Source organism: Talpa occidentalis, unplaced genomic scaffold (assembly GCF_014898055.3).
Source record: "Talpa occidentalis isolate TD23 unplaced genomic scaffold, MPIMG_talOcc4v2.1 talOcc4.7, whole genome shotgun sequence".
Taxonomy (NCBI): domain Eukaryota; kingdom Metazoa; phylum Chordata; class Mammalia; order Eulipotyphla; family Talpidae; genus Talpa; species Talpa occidentalis.
In genome coordinates, this window is record NW_023605083.1 from 56,184,752 (window position 1) to 56,204,655 (window position 19,904).

At 40.1% G+C, this 19,904-nt stretch overlaps 1 protein-coding gene across 1 annotated transcript in view; it reads right to left on the bottom strand.

The window, feature by feature from the left end:
* GRIN3A (glutamate ionotropic receptor NMDA type subunit 3A) overlaps window positions 1–19,482 on the bottom strand; it is a 150,894-nt gene extending 131,412 nt beyond the window's left edge. Inside the window, exon 1 of the mRNA XM_037492876.1 lies at window positions 18,112–19,482. Within this exon, the coding sequence (XP_037348773.1) occupies window positions 18,112–18,810 (699 nt within the window). The 5' untranslated portion in view covers window positions 18,811–19,482. The remainder of the gene's footprint in view (window positions 1–18,111) is intronic.
* Window positions 19,483–19,904: the final 422 nt, after the last annotated feature.

The window sequence follows — 19,904 nt, forward strand, 5'->3', positions numbered from 1 at the left end:
ATGATCTCGGATATATAAAGATCTAGAAAATATACCACTCATATAAGCCATATGAAAAAGATCCATGGAGATATTGTTATTAACTAACATTTATTTTCCCCTTCACGAAATGTATGCTAAGAAAATAATCTGTAAAAAGCACAGATAAATGAATGACAATTCCAGAGACCTTGTCAACTTAGATAATAAAGATAATAAAGACTGCCTGCATTTCTGTGTGGAAAAAAAGGAAAAGAAAATACTTTGTAAAGTGAACAAAGAGTTCTATGAACAAAGATCTTTATCATAGAACATTTTATGAGAAAAATTGTGAAAACTTAAATGTCAACATTCTAGGAATATTCAATAACTTGAGATAATAAGCAGTTAATAAAATAATAGTGACATTGGGTTTCCCATAACAAAGGAAAACACGAACAATGCCACATTAAATGAAAGAATCTGAAATGTTCCATGTTTAAAGAAAAATATTTATATAATAAATATTAGGAGAACTATCTCAACAAATAAAGTGTTTTTGGATAGTGGAATAAGGCATTTTTTCTAAATTTTCTGTCTTTCTGATTTTACAAATAAAAAAATATGAACAAAATAGAGAAATATGATTTTTTTCACTCAAAGGGCTTGTTTTCTTTTTTCTTTTTATTAATTAACTAATTAAATTTTTCCCCTTACATTGTTGTAGTCCCCATAGTTCTGCCACTGTATCACCTGTGAACCATCACCATATTCCCTTGTGTTCATCCTTTCCTGTCTTGCCCCCACTCCTGCCCCCTCTTTTGCTGTTTGCCTCAGTTCGATGGTCAGCCTTCCAGTTTTGACTTTTTCTTGACCTTTTGTTTGATTTTAGAGAAGTGTGATTTGTCTGGAGTCTTGGATACTTATAAAATGAATGAGATAGCAGAAGTCAGCAAAGCAGAATACAAAACTGATGATACATTTATAAATTCTTTATTCATTCATTTCTTAAACAAATATGTGAAGGACTACTATGCAAAGCACTTTAATAGGCCCTAGGATTGTGATGGCAAGTAAAACAGAAAACACTCATGGAGATAAAAATGTATGCAAGAGGACAAGAATTGGAAGGGAGTATATGTTGAAATGATGCAATTATTAATCTTTTGAATTCTAAATAAATTTTGAAACATTACCATTACATTGCTCTCAGATAAAAATTACTTTTTAAATAAAAATGCCAAGGAATACTAGTACAACAAAGTGAAGACCACCCAGCACTAGAGCTTTATTAGCTTTCCAGAATTATCCACAAGAATTCACCAGACTATTTGTTAGCAACTTCTTTTACATAAAATTTAGAATCACTGAACCCAGAATAAAGGAAAGAAATCCCATGATGAGATGCACAGACAATTTTGTTTTGAAATGACATTTCTTACTGAGTGAGTTGACTTGCTCTGTCATCACTACCAGAACCTACTGAGTGACAATGTCGCTCATCCACTTGATATAAACTGTTCTACTTAACCAATAACTCAAACATTATGAGTATCTATCATCTCATTATCTCTATTTTATGAGATAGATTTCTAAGATTTATTTTGGGGTACATCTGGAATGGATTACTTTATCCTTTTAGTGCCTCACTCCCCTCCTCCGCCTAAAAACAAACACACCTGCTCTCTTGTTTTTAGATGAGGGAGCTGCCTGCCCTTTGCAGTATGTACTTATCCTGGTTCTTCCTAGCTGCACCTTAAAGCTGCTGTGCTTGTTGTGGTTACAGGTGTATGTCACCTTCCAGCTTTGCCAGTCCTTGAGACCTGGCAAATACTTGTCTATGACAAATGTATCGATATTCCTAGTTCAGAAGTGTCAGACTCTTAAGTGGGCCTGCAGATTCTTTTCTAAAAAAGGAGAATTAAATCACAATGGATTTGTATATCAAATCATCACACTGAATGCTTTCAATACTTTCAATTTTATCTGCCAATTATACCTTAAAAAAACAAGTTAGAGTCTGGCTTGTTTTGCAAATTCAGAATATCTGGCAACATCCCCATGTGTAACAGCTGGTTGCAGTTGAGTGGTGGCTGGCTGCCTCCTTTGGAAAGGTCAGGCACTTTTCAGTTACCTCCAATTTTTACTACTCCCTGTTGTATTATTTGGGGCTCCTTTTCACATTTCCATTACCTTCCTGGCCCCTGTGAGGCATCTGAGTTTGACACCTCTCCCCCAGGTCACTGATTCTCAAACTTGACTGTGCACAGATGAATCACCTGGGGGAGGTTTTGGGTTTTGTTTTTAATGCAGATACCAGACCATAGCATATGATTTAGTGGGACTTAGTGAGGCTGAGAATCTACACGTGAAAGAGTACCTAATGTGAACTGTGCAGGGGCTTCCCAGTCACAGTTTGAAAATCACTCTGGGAGAGGCTCTGAGGGTAACTTGGCCCCTAATTATGATAGTAAGAAACACTGTGAAGGGGCTTCCCTGGTGGTGCAGCGGTTGAGCGCTGGCTTGTGAAGCTGCCTGCAGCCTCTGCAGCGCCGGTTCGTTCCCCGGCCACCGGGTGAGGGTCCCGCATATGTGCAGACCTCTCCTGCCGCCCGCTGCTCCCCTCAGCAGTGTATTTCGTCAGTCTGCCTGTTCTGTTCCCTGCTCTGGCTCTGGTGAATTCTCTCACCCTCCCGGACTTCTGACTGTGCCCAGTGCTTATATAAATAAATAAATCTTTAAAAAAAAAAAAAAAAAAAAAGAAAGAAAAAGAAAAAGAAACACTGTGAAGTTGTCAGGTGAGTTTCTATGCTCCAACCCCAGGGACTGTGATTTGATAAATATGGGAATCTATATTTTGAAAAGTTACCTGGATGTTGCTAACATAAAGGCAGCCATGACTCCGGGGGACTGAAGGCCTGGGAATTATTGATACATACAGGGCGTCCTCATTTTAAATTCTTCACAGGTTTTTGGAAACTATAGTTTTAAGCCAAACAGTATATAACAAAAGCAGATCCTTGAGTAATGTTTCATTCCTCTTCGGCTGGGATTTTGTTTTTCTCATCAACCTTCTAATGAAATGACATCATTTGAAGACCTGTTATATATTTAATGACAGAAAGGCAGTGAGTATGATGGAAATTATCTGAACGCCTCTCCCCCAGAAATTATACGAATGCCTCTCCCCAGATCTGAACGCCTGTCTGACTTCCTGATACTTTGTTTGATGAGAGATAGCAGGATGAAATACAATTTCAGATTTTTTCTCTTTTTTTTTCTAAGACCATTTCTGGTTAACTTTACTTTTCAGCAGCTCTGACTTCCTTAATTTTATATGTCAAGAATCTCGGGCTACACAATACAGTGAAGTTGACTCTGGGTGGAGGTGAGAGTTTGGAAAACCAGTGGCTCAAAGACATGAGAACAATGTCACTTTTCTATCACTTGTGATCTGCAAGAAATTGAAAACTGATTTGAGGACAATGAAGGACATATGGAAAGTTTAATAGGGTAGCAGAAACCAGTTTCCTACTTCTTACAAAATCAATTTCTTCAAGGCCTCATTCTCACAGCTTTGTCATCTTATAATAAATTCTGGGTGGTCATGAACTTTATCCACCAGTGAATGAGGACTCTCTTTCATAGGTGGTGCAATCTCTTAAACTCACATCACCCCACCTTGACAGATGGAAGGTTTTCCACAGCAGTTACTTAGTTCTGTTATACCGGAAAGGAGGGAAATGGACCATTAATTCAGTTTAATCGATAGGCACTGAGTACCTATTATGAGCCACACACTGAGCTAGAAGCTTGGGGCTTAACCTAGTGGAGGAGAGAGACACATGCTAACAAATAATTATACCACTGTGTGATAGATCTAGAAAAAAAGAATGTACAAAAAAGCAGGAAGTTTGCACAGGCAGGAAAGTGATTAACTGTGACAGAAAAGGGGTGGGCAGCGAATATGCCCACCCAGTGATGTTTGAGCAAAGATGTGAAGGTACATGAGGAGTTTCAGGCGTACACAAGGGGAAAGAGCATTCCCAGCAGCGAGCTTCCCCTGGCAGGGCTGGGGACCTCAGTGTGCATTTAGGCCCAGCTGAGCAGAGTGCAAAGGGTGAGTATCGAGAAGGGGTTGTGACAATGAAAGGTCTTGAACGCCACTGTAAGCTGCTTAGCATTCAGCCTATAGATTAGGGTTTGGCAGAGGGTAGGTGGTTCATGAGAGGATTTTAGGTTGTTCGGGGACTTGACATTAAATAACACTGAATCACATAGTGAGAAAATTAATCCCTTTTCAATTAGTGTTTAATCCTTCTGTTAATTCAAGGAGAAAGCCTCAATTTGGTGTCAGCATGTCTTCAACACTTTCTTAAGACCTGGAAACTTTCCTTTTAAAAAGGGCCCAGGCAAGCTAGAACTGCTTTGTTTTCACTGTGTACTTATTTTAATAATTAATTTCTATTTATGGCAAGGGTGCTGGTTTTTTCATTAAGGTCATGCTGGGAAGATTTTTGAAAATAAATTTAAGTGAAAGAGTAAATTAACTTTTAAAATGCGGAGCAGGGGATGATGCAGCGATACAATAAAGATGATGAAGGTTGTGCATCAAATGCCTCAAGTTTGGGAAACAAAGCTGTCCCTTTTAGGGGCTAGTGGAAGGGGGTCCAGCAGTCCATTTAGTGAACTAGTCCTGTTTCTGACAGCAGCTTGGGAAATTCAGTAGAGCACAATCATGGAGGCAGAGAAGTCAGTTAGGAGGTCGTGAACTGGGCAGAGATGGGGTGGCCATGGTCAAGTCTGTTGGGTTCTCCTGGTCTTTCCCAGTGTTACTTTGTGCCAAGGGTATTCTACATGTTCTCTTGGCCCAGGCTGGGGCTGAATCCTGATGGAGATGTGACCTCTTAAGTGGCTGCTGCCTGACAAGTATTAAAGGCAAATTTGGAGTGAAGGTAGAATAAGACTTGGTTATTTTTCTAGTAGCCCAGCTTACTGTAGATTTTATTTAGAAAAAGATGCATTCTCAAAAAATTTAACAAATACATTCTCATTAATATAAGCAGGAAACCTTATCTTTAAATTTGATTTCCAGTGTCACTCATTCTAACCTGTGGCCCAGCTGTAGTGCTTCTATGCTGTTAGCTCCTCAAAATCCCTTGCTCTCCCCAGGTCTGAGATGGACACCTGACTGTAGAGGATGCAGGATAAACACTATTTTTTGTCCCTATTTGGGAAGTGTTGAAACACTGCTCTCCTCTCCTGCTTTTCTGGCTGTGGTTGGCCATTTAGGGGTTATAGTACAATACCCAGCTCAGTGCCGAATGGAACAAGGAAGGCGAAGGTTAGGTTAGCACAGAAGATATGAGCTGTCTGTCCTTAACAAGATCTAGGAATTTTTTCCTAAAGAAAACAATGTTTCAATAAAAACGCTCCTCATCGGGCCTCCCCTATGGCACAGTGGGTTGAGCGCAGAGCCGTGAAGCTGTCTGCTGTCTTTGCAGCACCGGTTTGATTCCCAGCCAGCCAGGGAGATTCCCACATGGCACGGCAGACCTCTCCTGCCGTACCCGCTGCTCCCCTCAGCAGTGTATTTTCGTCTGTCTGCCTGTTTTGCTCCCCACTCTGTCTCTGGTGAATCCTCTCACCCTCCTGCGCCTCTGGCCTGTACCCCAGCTCTTGTATAAAAATAAATAAATCTTTTAAAAAAATGCTCCTCATCTTTTTTTTTTTTTTTTTTTAAGATTTATTTATTTATATAAGCACTGGGTACAGTCAGAAGCGTGGGAGGGTGAGGGAATTCACCAGAGCCAGAGCGAGGAACAGAACAGGCGGACTGACGAAATACACTGCTGTGGGGAGCAGTGGGTGCGGCAGGAGAGGTCTGCGCACCATGTGGGATCCTCGCCAGTGGCTGGGGATCGAACCAGCGCTGCAGAGGCTGCAGGCAGCTTCGCAACCCAGTGCTCAACTGCTGCACCACCGGGGAGACCCAACTCCTCATCTTTTTTATTTGAGTTTATGAAGTATTTTTATGTATATCAACTCACCGAAACCGAAACCTGTATCAATAATTTAAAATAGCACAGTAGGTACTCAATAAATATTTGTTTAATGAATGACTATAATTTAACATGGAGAAAACTGAAACTCAAGGAGGTTTTGCAAGAATATACAGAATATTCTGGAGCTAGAATTTGAAACCAGAGCTTCTGTTTCTCCCTCTCAATCCATATCTGTCTGCTTGGTCTCAAACTGAAAATACATGATACAGATACCACTTGGTGTCTATAGAACTATTAATGCCATATTTCTGCTATATTATGGGCCAAATAGGCTTTTGTGGCCTGGCCTGAGGTCTTAACAGTCACAGATCACATTGTTTCAATGGAAAAATCAATTCTGAGTAGGAGCTTAGTTCATCAGCAAATCATGATAACTTAGCTGTATACTGTATTTCTGTATAGATATATGACAGATATTAAAACAAAGATTTAGTATTATCAATTTAAAAATCACACACACACATTTCAATTCTTAGAGTTCTTAGGCTTTCTGGGCAGCTGTATCTTAGCAGAATGTTACAAACCACGAAGTTATTTGCACATTTGTGGAAGGTCTTCAAAACCAGGTTCTGTAAGTTTGCTAATGATTATTGACCACTGTTTCTCTAGCTTCAGGGCAACCTGGAAGAATCAGGAGGATGGAGAATGGATGCTTCTTTGAATTATACTCACAAAACCTGGAGAATTTGATATTGTCTCTTAAGCATGGTGTATCATGCTTAAATTTTCAAATTCTTCTTATATTGAACCATTGCTATTTTTTAATATGTATGTTTTATCCTTCAGGAGTATTGGAGCAAAGAACAAGAACCATAATACTGCCAGAGTAAAACAACATGAAGCTAAGGTGATATTTTTGCTGAATGAATAAATGAAAGGATGAATACTTTAAGAAGAGTTACCGAGCAGCAGAGTGCAAAATGGTTGGGAGGAAAAAAACTAGAGCTGCAGTGGCCATTCAATACTATTGGTGGGGAAAGTTAATCCATTGTGAAAAAAAGAAGGAAAGATGGAGATACGAGAAACACGAGGGAGACAACACAATCTAATGAAAATAGGGAGAAGCTGAAGATGCGTTGAGAAATCTTGTTCTAAGTTAGAGGGGACGCCATTTTTGCCACATGCAAAGAGACAAATTCAGGAGTCGAAACCCTGGGAAATGCCTACAGTAGAATGTACTAGGTCTGGTTATTGCCTCGCTATTTACACCTCAGTCTCTGAAATTGTGCCCACTAACAAACAGTGTTATGGAGAGGACTAAGGGGAGTCCATTTATTAATTTATTCAACAAATATTCATTGCAATGCAATGCTCAACAAATATTCATTCCCACCTCAGGGATTTCATACTTTTGATTTCGTTCTTTGTAAATGTTGTTCCCTCTGAAATTTGCACAGTTCATTCCTTACTTCATTCTCTGCTCAAATGTCACCTCTTCTGACAGGCATTATTGACCAGTCATTCTCTAAGTCATTACCCTGCTTTTAACTTTCTCTAGTGAGAAAATATATTTGCCTCTTCTTAAAAAAACCACATTACATATTTTTTGCATGTGTTATTGTCTCACCTGATAAAATGTAAGTTCTTTAAGAACAAAGAACTTTGTTATTTACTGCTGTATTTAAAGATTACATTAAGCACTTAACTCAAAAATCCAGACTTTGCTGATTGGATAAAGTGAGGACAGAAATCTTGGAGTGGAGAGTGAGACAATGTATATGAGTTGATTCAATGAGATGTCTGGAGACTGAACTAAGAGATGTAAGGCGCATAGATGACTTGGTTAGAGTTGTAAAGTCATAAAGAGGTCATACTACATCTTGTCATGGTAAATCAAAACCACATTCACATAAAGGCTAAGGTAGTACAAAAGAAGACACTGATGTACAGAAAGAAGGTTGAAACAGATGGGAAGTGAGAGTTAAGAGATGAGCTACTTGATTTTAGGGGAAAGGAAAAAGAGTAGTTGCCCATAGTTTGCAGTGGTGGAGCTTATCACACCAACTGTGCCCATGCACATATGCCTCCTGTTCTTTACCTGTAATTTTTTAGCACAAATTCCTTGTTTTTGAGCTTCATGGAGTGAGTTTCTACTCCTTACAACTGCATGCCCTCTGACAGCAATAGAAATGACCAACAGAACTTTCTATGAAGAAGGAAAATATATATCTGTGCTGTCAAATACAGTAGTCACTTCCCACACGTGGCCACTGAACCCCTGAAATGGGGCTTGAGTGCTGAGAAACTGACGTTGGAACTTTACATCATTTAAATTAATTTTGGGGGTTCTTTCTGTTTTTGGTTCTTTCTTACTCCAGGAGTCAAAGGCAAGAAACACAATCAGCAAAAGAAAATGAAAGAGCATAAAAAGAAAAACACAATGGTGTCCTAAAATACAAGAAGAAGGTGTTCTACAGAACCAAAATCTATAAGAATATTAAGGAGGATGAGTTTGGTAAAGTCCCATTAGGAGCAGTGTTAATTTTTCTTATTACTTTAATGGGAAAAACCTGGATTCAGACAATGGGGTTAAACAAATGATGAAACAATCCATTCAAAGGCAAATTATCCAGCTATTAAAAACAATGGGAAATGTTAATGATACGGGGAGATATTTCTAATATATGGGTAAGTTAAAAAATTATAGGATGACACAAATTTTATAACATATATATATGCCTAGATCTCTGGGCTGTGGATTTAAGGGTGATTTTTTATTTTATTCTATGATATTTTATTAACTTTCAGAACTACCCACGATAAAATGGCTGCATCTTTTCACGTTGCATTGAGCTAAAAGGATAGTAAATACAGCTACTATTAGTAAATTTCTAATACTATATTACATTAGTAATTTCTAATAATACATTACATTAGTAATCTACATAGGAAGTCATTCACATTTTCTTTTCAACCCTTCTAGACACAGACTTTGATATCTTTATGGGTTTATAACTGCAATTATAGGTTGGTGGCAGAACTGCAGAGATTGCTAAGTCTTCTAAGACAAACATACATTTCCCACAGCCAAAAAAACCAAAAAAATAAAAAAAACCCACAAAACCACCACCCAGGAAATGGACTAAAAGTTGCTTGTAGTCTTGTGGATGGTTTCCTAGGATGCTGTAGCTGAAAGTTATATTTTAGACACCACTAGATGGCTCTGCGTGCCTGCAACCAGGTGAGGCACATGGGATGAATTCAAGTATGGATTTGTCATTCATTTTCAGGTGTACACTCAACATTTCCTTCCATGTGTAACACAATGTATGATGTAACTCAAATTAATTCCTCCTATAGCATCAACACAATAACTGCTCTCTATATGTACCTGTTAAATTCACAATAGATAAAAGTAAATTCCCTGTTTAATGGAATCCCTGTTTAAGTATCTCCGATTGGAAATGAACACAGAGAATTTCACAACTCAGCCAGATTGTGATTCTGTCAGATAAAGGCATGCTAAACATTTAGTTTTATTTATGGAAATAAACATTTTAAATCTTTAATCTGCAAATTATTGACTGGATATGAGTTGAGACCTTCCATACAAACCACCAAAGATTGTGTGCAGGAGTACAGTGAGAGAGTTCAGCTAATGGTCACTCTAACTGAAGAGAAGTGGCAACTCCTAAGTCATTCCCAAGAATACTACTGAAGGATCCAGATCAAGTTACTATTTGGAACTATCCAGACTCAACCACTGGCAGAGGATGAAAATATAAAAGTAGACAAATACAAAATCCCATCTTGTAATATTGAAATGCCATCAATTCCAAATGCCCAGATTTCAGAAATTAAGTTAACTTGGAGGTTTCAGGAAATTAAAATTTTTCTTTTTGTCTCTTCTTTTATGCCAATGCCCAGTTGGAGTGACAATAGTTTTCTTTAATTCTACCCAACTGTTCCTGAAAATTTTAAAGCATTAGCCTGGAGAAACAAAATACATCAAAATGTTACTCAAGGTCATCTGTGGACACCCATGGGGTAGTACTGCATATGCATCATTTTTATATTCAGAAAAGCAATATGCATTTTTAATATCCCTCAGAGTTGTGTGCATCAAACAATTCTGATATAGTCAGCATTCAATAAAACACGGAGTTTGCCTTATGGGTATCTTTTTCCTACAAGCCTTAGTATATCACAGTGCTGTTGTCCCTTAAGCTTTGAGCCATAAGTCAGTTACATTAGTAACTAAAAAACCTATAGGAAAAAGGGGGACATTTCTGAACCTTCCATCCATACCAAGTTAGATCCTATCCTTTCTAACAACCCCCTTCCTTCCAAGAACCCTAAAATATCATTTGGGTGATGGTAACAAGTTGGGGGGGAGGGTCACTGCATCTTAAAAGACCCAAGCTTTATCTCTCTTGAATTTTTTCAGTTGTTCAGCTGCAAAATGTGTTAAGCTGAACCAAAATCTGCCTCTTCAGGCTGGGTCAGGTCAACTTCTCTTTTTATCTCCTCCATGTATAAGTCTATACAAGTGTTATAATAATTAGTTCCTTATTGCCACCATAATAAATTGCAATCAACAGTGTTTTAAAACACAAACACATTCTCTTATTATTTGTAACTGGAAGTCAAAAATCTGAAATCAATTTCACTGGACTGAAGTCAAGGTGTTAGTAGGTCCTTCCAGAGCCTCTAAGGAAAGAAATCATTTTTTTTCTTCTTTTTTTTAGCTTGTAGTCTTCCATCTACAAAGAACATCACCCCAGTCTCTGCTTCCATCATCCCATAGTCACAGTACCTTCTCCCCTAAATTTCTGCGTCATTCTTATAAGGAGCATTGGATCCACCTGAATAATCCAGGATAACTTCCCTGTCTCATGCTGCTTAATGGACTCACAGCTGCAAAGTCCCCTTTACCATAGAAGGTAAAGTAATAACTGGTTCTGGGGATCTAGACAGGGGGAGTTTTGGGGCGCATTCTCCAGCCTAAATGTGCCAACTCGGTAGGCCCACCCCCACAATTTTTGCCACTTCCTTCTTTCATTTGCCCAGATGGAAGGTGGTAAATACCAAGAATGAGAACTGGGAAATGCTACCTAAACCTGAATCCCAACCCAGATGTTCCAATCCAATCTTTTCCTAATGAGCCAGGCACATGGGAACTGCACATAACGTATTGGAGAATCAAGTGTGAATGTCATTTACATTCTACTGTTCCTTATGTTTGGATCCTGGTAGTAGATAAGGTAAGACTTGTGAATTTCTCACTGATACTAACAGAAATAGAACACTGTTCTCTGTCAGAACTGCTCCAAAGATCCAGTCACTCTGAACCGACACAATGGAGCAACTAGTTGAAACTGGACCACAAAGTTCACATCACCACTAACCAACTTTACACACCTAACCTGAGTGCACTTCAGTGAACTGGAACTCTAAGCGGGGTTCCAAAACAGGAGGTCACTTCCTAAGCCTGAATATAATACACATATTAAATATGCACATAGTAGTACTCTGGATAGCAGGTTAAAGTATTTGAGTTCTAATCCTATTATTTTTTATTAATCTTGCCATGTCAACACTTTGTACCATCATTTTCATAATAAGAAAGCAGGTTCAGGTTCCGCGCTTAGAACTTTATGTTCATGATGTCATTCTCACCATAACTTTATGGTATAATCATACGGATCAAGAAATTGAGGTATGGAGTCATTAGAGCTGTTTCTCAAGGTAAGATGTTTAGAAAGTTGTAGTGTTAAGATTCAAACATAGGTTTGTGCTTCTCAAAAACTTATTCTCTTAACATCTATCTTTCCCTTCTCAGTTATTATTATCTCATTTGCAAAATAAAGATAATACTATTTGCCCCACTTTCCTCACGAAGTAATTGTGAAGATGAAATTAAGAATAGATGTGAAAGGGCCTTGATCAATTTGAACATACTCTCCAATTTATTTTTTCCTGAAATCTTTATTTTCATTTTGAATTATTAAAAGAACTGGTAAAGAAAATGTGAAGGTAATATTTTTCTTCACTTACTACTTTTAATTATCTAGGCAACACATTTATTTTTAGAAAAATAGAAGAATGGATAGGGGAAAATGTGTAGTTCAACTATCTAACTATAATTACTCTTAACAATTTTATAAATAAAATTCTAGACTTTATATTTTATAGATCATTTATATACATTTTATAATTTTTTTCTTTCTGTGTCAGCAATTGTTTTCATTTTAAATGGATGTATACTATTCCATTGTAAATGTAAAGAGATATAATTCATTTAATTAATTAAATTCCTGTTATTGGGCTTTTAGTGTGAAATAGGCTTTAACAATCAAACATAGAAGTAGACAGCTCTCTTTCATCCTTTTATTTTCTGTAATTCAAAAACAGTGGTGAATCCAATCTATCCTTGGAGTATAGACTAGCACGTTAAATTCAGAACAGCTACTAGTCTGTTTTCTTCTTAGTGACTTTTCAGTTCCTACAATACATACATCTTTCTAAAACTCTACATGTTGTCTACACATTGTTACCTACCTCACAGGTCAATTAGGGTTATATGAGCTCATCTGCTAGAAGCCTTGAAAAATCATAAATGTTTCAAAAATATATGATTGAATTTCCCCCCGAACTTATGTCTCAAATGAATACCAATGAATCATGATTCAGTCTAAATAAAAAGAAGTCCACCCACTTAATTCTTTATCACTTGAACCCAGGAAGGCTAATCCCTGGCCACCCCTGGCCTTTCAGAAGGCTAATCCCTGGCCACCCCTGGCCTTTCAGTGGCAAGGTTTATGCCAGCTGCTAAAATACCAATCCAGGGCAATATGATCACCTGCTCTCTTACTACAGATCAAACAATCTCCCCTGAAAGTGCCTGAATCTTACATATTCAGAGGGGGAATCTTACATATTGAGGTATTAGCCTAGGAGCAGGAGGGAGAGATCACACAACTGGTTTACTCCTGGCTCACTTTTCCCCCTTGGATTTTTTTCTCCCACCATCCCTAAGAGGAAAGATCTGAGAAAGAGAAATGTGTGGCTTGAAGATTTCTATTTATTTGTTTTTCTTGCATTTACTCAGCAGAGGCAGATATTGAGATGTTTTTTCTTCCTTTTTGCCTAGTTTTATAAGTCTAGCCTCACATTTCTGGTGCTGAGAGCTCCTCCACTCTTCTGTGTTATGAGCTGTATTATAGGTAGAGTGGGCAGAAGACAATGAGATTCTCATCTCTACATTTAGTGGTGCGACTGAAGTACCTTGCTATAAAGCCCACTGTCTTCTAGGGTAAAGGTACTCCAAGTAGCTGGTTTTTCTAAATGCTTGTTAGCTGTGCATGATGAGATAAGGAGCTCCTGCCACTATAAACCAGCATGCTGCTTTCTTCATCAGGAAAGACTTGCTGTGACTATAATGTCAATGAGCTAAACATTATGCTTCGTGGTATAGTGAATGGAGTGGGGGTGGTGGGATAAGACTGTGTGGCCATAGTCTCAGAAGTGATTTACTCTAAGTTTGATTACAGGAGAAACTTATGATCAACATGAGAGGCCAACGTTTCTGAAAAACTTTCTTACTGAACTTTCTATGGTAACACCAAAGACTCTACTATAAACAGTGTTAGATATGCCACAGGTTAAAAGTTGCCTTTGATACAGAAACAGTACCTATGGCATGTCTTCTACTCCCAGGTAAGTAACCTACTTGGGAACTAGTTGTTTTTGTTTTCTTTTGGGCTAAACCCAGTTGCTTTTTTTAAGAGAAGGGAGATAAGGAAGTAGAAGGCAAGGTAAAGATGAAGAAATGTTGTATTGAATCAATCCCAGTTGGGTTAATAACTATTAATGGAGAATTAGGATTGCATGATTCTTACCAGATCATCACCGATATCTCTTTACTAGTTATTTTGCTAACACTACAAGTTTTTTCAAAGAACTTTACTTTCTTATTTGATTCACAAAACAGCTGTCAGATTGGTAAGCTACCTTCTTTGGTCTGATAAACATAGATGCTCTGAGATAGAGGCACTTGGCCAAGATTAAATAATCAGTAAGAGAGAGAAGTGGACTGAGAGTCTTTGACTACTATTTAAAATACTTTGCATTATAGCATGCTCTTTTAACCAACATGGCTGGAAACTGACTGAAGGTATTCATGAAAGAAAATCCAATGACACAAAATCCATGGTGCCTTCTGCAACATGAAAAGACAAAACATTAAGGAATTATACTTTGAAATTGGTTTTCAGATAACTCAGATACTTAGTTCAGCCAATTCAATTATAAGTTAACTCGAAGATATAATAGTTGAAGAAGATCAAAGATCAAATATTCTCCATGGTTATACTGTGGCAGGCGCAAAGAAGTGTGGGTGACAAAGACTAATTGCCCAATGAATAATATCTGCTAGTCTCTTCTGCTCTACCTATTTGTTAACATTGTTAAAATTTCCCAAATCCAAACCACGAATCTCCAAATTAGTCCCAGATCTCTGTTCTTCCAGAGAAACCTGTGAACTATCACTGCTAAGGAAAGTTTTGCATCGCTTGACATTTAACTTGAAATCATTTATCTTCAAGTCAGCCACAATTAGGTGCTACTATCAGCCATTCATCATGAATTGTGGAAGAAAACATTTCCCACAGAAGACAGACGGTGCTTTGCATAGATCAAGTCAAGGAAAACCAACTCAGGTGAAAGCAGATGTTTAAAAAATAAATGCTCTTAACTTATCTCCTGATGAGTCACCTCAATTAAGTTATATATGGTGTCATTGTTTGTTCCCTGACCCACACAAAAGTTGTGCTAGCCAAATTCCGATTAATGAGCTACAGCACTTAGCCCTATCTTATCAAAGAATGTGGACCTTCTAAAACACTTATATTTCCATGGGAACAAATATATATTAGTTAGTTAGCATATATGGCTCACACGATAGGCAAATTGTGGTTGGCACATTCAACAAGTGCAGTCACTTTTTAATAGCCTGGGTTTGGATCTAAGTCAGAAGATTATTCCATCAACTCTGTTTCCTGGAACCAATATGGAATCATGAAATAAACAGTTTAGAAAGAAATGTGCATCTGTCACTACTTCAGCAGGTAAATTTAAGGAGTTGATGGGAAACTATACAAAACCACTGGGAGATAAATTAGTACAGGACAGGGGAAGAATAATAACTGCAGGAACTTAACGTAACTTAAAAAATAAATGTAACAGGGCCCATAGACATCATCTTCATTTAAAGGTCATAGGAAAAGAATTTAGAACTAAGAAGTGACCATTTTAATAAAATGAGGTAACTTCAAGCGAAGGTTTGAATGTGGTAATAAAGTCTGATTTTACTTTTGATGGAAATGTGATTTGACTCTATCTTAAGTACAAAGTTATACTGTTTATTATACAGAGAAAATACACATGATTTCCAAAAGTGGGTAAGTTAAGTATCTTCCTTTTAATGGATTTTCCTGTTCGAAAGAAGTTGGTTCTTTCCAAATTGATGCTCGCATGCATTTATGTTTGAATAAAGAGGGTACTGAAATAAAATTATTGTGCCTTTCTCAGGGGGTTTGATCATTTCAGGGGGTTGATCATTCAGGAATTATGGCAAGATGCTATCAAAACTGTTATGAATTAATTAAAGCCTTCATATGAAAGAAGTTAGTGACCCAAGAAAGTGAGAGAAAACATTATGTTGCTCCTGCTCTAAAAGTAATTTTGATTTGTCTGAACAAGAGACACACTTTGATTTCACTTGACTATGTGGACAAGTTCACTTTCTTCTTGAATCCTTTATTTAGACATTGGCACAATCAACAAATTAGATCACAGGGCAGTAGATACCAGTGAGGACAATGGCTAAATTAAATCAATTTTCTTTAATGTATAAAATGACTTTGACATGCTTTTATATTTAGGAAGTAAAAACATAAAAAAAAATCCCATGAGTATATTAGAGAATGGTTCTCTTTTCAAATAAAGGGAAATATCAGTTATTTTTGATGAAAGCAGACTGTGGTCATATCCTAAAATTATATATTACAATGACTTGGCTTTTTACTTATTATAGAATATTAGAAGATGACATTTAAGTGATACACTAAAAGTAAGGTAAGTTAGAAATGCTTGAATTTAATATATAAAGAGACATGAAAGAAAATGTCCTCAGTTGGACAACTAGATCTGAGTTAATAAAATCATTGCTCCCTTTCAAGATGTGTGTCATGAAAGGAAAGTAAACAAGTGATTCAAATGCATTTCTGAATTGAATTACAGAAGTTAACATTCTTGGCAGAGTATTTATTTTATTGTCAGCTTGCAAGGGTTGTCCTTGAGGACTTGGCCCCCATCCCCAGCAGTCCTCTTAAAGCTTTGAAGTCTAGATGCTGCTTCATGGTTTCTTTGGTCTCTTTGTTGCATTGCTCTGTGTAATGCACAATTTCCCTTCCAACTAAGAAACACTAATTTTGGGGAAAATTCTTTCTATTTAAGATTCTTGACAACCATCTACATATAAGTGGAAAGGAATCTGGAGACTGTGAATACTATTGGCAACTTATGAAGTATTAGGTAATAAAGACGCAATGATGAGAAGCAAGTGATGCTGACTCTTGCATTTTGTTGGCTATGATTCTGCATACATATTAATAATGATGCACCCTATGGAAGCAATTTCATGTTTATAACACTTTGGCCACTGGCAGCATCGTGCACCTGTGTTTTCCGTGTCTTCCCATCTGCTGCCTCCAGTCATTCGGATTCAGGTGAGGGAAATATTTTATATAAAAGTTAATTAGCCTGCACTCTGTAGATCAAATCTCAACAGATCAGCATTAAATAGAAATCATTTGGGCAAGGGCTGAAAGGAACTTGTGCCTGCCTTTCCCAAGATAAAGAATGTTAAGATTCAGTTTTCTAGAGGAAGTTATCTTTAGTGCTCCCTTGGTTTTTTGTGCATAGATTCTATCTAAGTTTTCACTTGCATATGCCTTATTCATTATAGTTTTTTACCCCTGTATATATATAAAAAATGGAAGAGAGGATTTTTTTTTTTTTTTTTTTACAGCAGAGGACAGAGTGAAAATTAGAAGGAGTTGGAAATTCTTCAGTGTCTGGGCACTTTTACTAGTACATGGTGAACTTTGATCAAGTTCTAGAACTTTCTTTAGTTTCTCATCTTTAAAATGGGTCCAACGCCAGTGACCTTTTTCATAAATACCTTATGCAAGGCTTAATGAAGCTTACTATTTTTATCAAAAATGCACAAAACGCAGGATACTCCTACTACTAGGAGTTCTGCCCTCTCCTTAATATTTATCCCATCATTATTGACAACTGCTTAGTGCACAAATTGCTTCTTTCATTGAAAAGACATTTAATATTTTTAATCCATAGTAAAATAAATCACTAGATTCTTCTCCCTTTAGTAATAAACTGGAACATAAACAGGGTGAAAACAGCAACAGCAAACAGCCAGCCTCTGGGTCCACGTCACATAAAAAGAAGGGGCAAAGAAACAATCCCAAACAAGTCTCCCCATCCACCCATTTTTGACGCTAGCAGTTATTTCTAAGGCTCTCCATACCCAAGACTAATTAACCACTCTTCTTTAACCAATTGCTCCTGTGCTAGTGGCAGCGAGCCTATTTACTCAAAGGAATTCAGAGGATGTGATTTCTTACACAATCGCCTTTGGCAACCTTTTTCAAGAAGTCAAAGACAGCAGATGCTGCTCCTTCTGCCACATGCTTTCAGAGTACCTCCAGGGACTGAACCACTGGAAGAATCAGGATCCTCCATCTCCATCACACGTGAGTCTTCAGAATCTCGATTGCTCTCCACTACCCTGAACTTGCGACTTTTACTTCCGCCGAACATCCACTAAGTTTCTCCCAACTGGTCAAACATGAAGATTTTTTTTCACTTATATGCCTCACTTCTTCTGTCTGCAACCTCTAGCCCTCGTTTCATTTCCATTAGCCCTTGAAATGTTTTGTTTTACTTCCACTGAGATCCTTCTACTACCTAAGTTGTGATCCGACCCTCAAAACTATCACGGCTGCAAGTCCCTGTGGTCACGACCCCCAGCAGCGCCCATCTCCACGCGCCAGACTCCTCTCACCTGACTCTCCCGCGGAAACTCATAGCGCACGATGCTGATCACTGGAATGTGCAGGACCGAGCTGACCAAGTCGAGCTCCATCATCTCGCCTTGACTCTGAGGAAAGGCGAGCAGCGCCGATACCCCTTGCACCACCACAGTGTGACACACGCTCTGCAGAAAGGAGAAAGGGTCACTGCTCCACGGCGAGCTAGGGGAGGAGAAGGGCAGCAGTGGCAGATCGCCCAGGCCCGCCTCGATGGCCATCACTACTTCCAAAGACAGATTGTAGGGCAGCAGTCCTCCGACGCGGTTCAAGTTGTCCACGGCAAAAAGGAGAGCGTCCCGTGGCCACAGGGTCTCGGTTCCTGAGCCCTCCTCGGGCTTCCGAGCGCCAGGGGGCCCCCGGCCATGCAGGGCGCTCCCCAGCCAGCGTGCGCCGGGAGAAGGCGCCGGGGGCCGCCAAGTCCCCGGCTCCGGCTCATCCCGCTGGGTCCCTGCCGGGTTGCCGTCTGGAACTCGGCTGGTCGAGCTGGGGGCCGTGGTCCAGGGCTGCAAGTGCACCGCGCCCACCCTCACCGCGTGCCCGATGCGCTTGAGGATCTGGCAGGGCTGCGGGTGCGAGGAGGAGCCAGGCACCCCGGCCAGCACCAGTGCGCAGGGCGGCGGCAGCAGCAGACAGACCCTGCTCAGCAGCCACCACAAACTCAGTCTCCTCATTACTGAGACCCGCAGGGAGAAAGCGCGCCCCCTCCTGCGCCCAGCTTGCCCCGCTGCAGCCGCCGCCTAAGGTCTCCGCCCCCAGGTCCCGCGCGCAGCTCACTCGACGCGGCGTAGCGGTCCCAGAAGCCGGAGCGGTCTCCGCGCCATCCAAGTTGGAGCCTAGCAAGCCCTCGGCAATCTCAGAGCCCGCTCCCAGATTCCTCTGCCGGGCATTCTCTGCCCGCCCGCTCCCTGCGCCGAGCCGGGCAGGCGGGCAGGCCAGCACCTGTCACCCGCGGCTAGGGTGCCCGCTCCCTGCCCGCCCCATCTGCAGGGCGGCTCCGGCACTGCGTCCGGTCCCGCGGGGAGGCTGGGCTGAGAAACAGCCTGAGTTTCGAGGGGGCAACGGTGAGAGAAGAGGCAACGCGCTCACTTGGATTCTTTTCTCTTCCTTTTCCGCCCAGGCGAGACCTGCTTATTTCCTGGGGGTCGTGCAGAAAAAGCTGATCACACCCGTGGTGCGGGAAAGAAGCAGCTCACTGCGCCCTGCTCCCCCGTCGGCCACGCTCTCGCGGGCTCCCCCAGCGCCGGCTTCATTTTGCTTCTTCCCTGGCTACTTCCTCTCTTCCTTTCTTTCCGTCCTCTTTCCGCCCAGTCGCCGCCGCCGCTTGCTTCCTCCAAGAAGCGACGCGACTGGCCAGCAAAGGGTGGTGGTTCGGCTCGGAGCGCAAAGTTCTCCCCGCCTCAGCCGGCGCCTCCCTGTTGCTGAGCCCTGGCGCCAGCCTGTCGCTTGGCTGCGCTAAACGCCCACTGATGGGTAGATTCCCGGGTGGCACTTCCCGCGCCCCTGGAAAGTCCTCTCCCCTCGCAGGCTGCAAGTCGTAGTTGGCGAAATTCCCTGCGTCCTAAGAGGGCAAAGACTTCCAGCTACGGAGAATTGTGACTTGGAGCTGCGCCCGAGGAATTAAAATCCAGAGGTTCAGCGGGACAGGTTCAAAGTGGCTGGGACTTTAACCAGCTTCTCTTCGTGGTGTCGCTTTAAAGGATTTTCTAGCTAAGGGTATTAAAGCAAGAATCATTGGCACACTTCCTTCCCCCAGATTCCTTCTCTC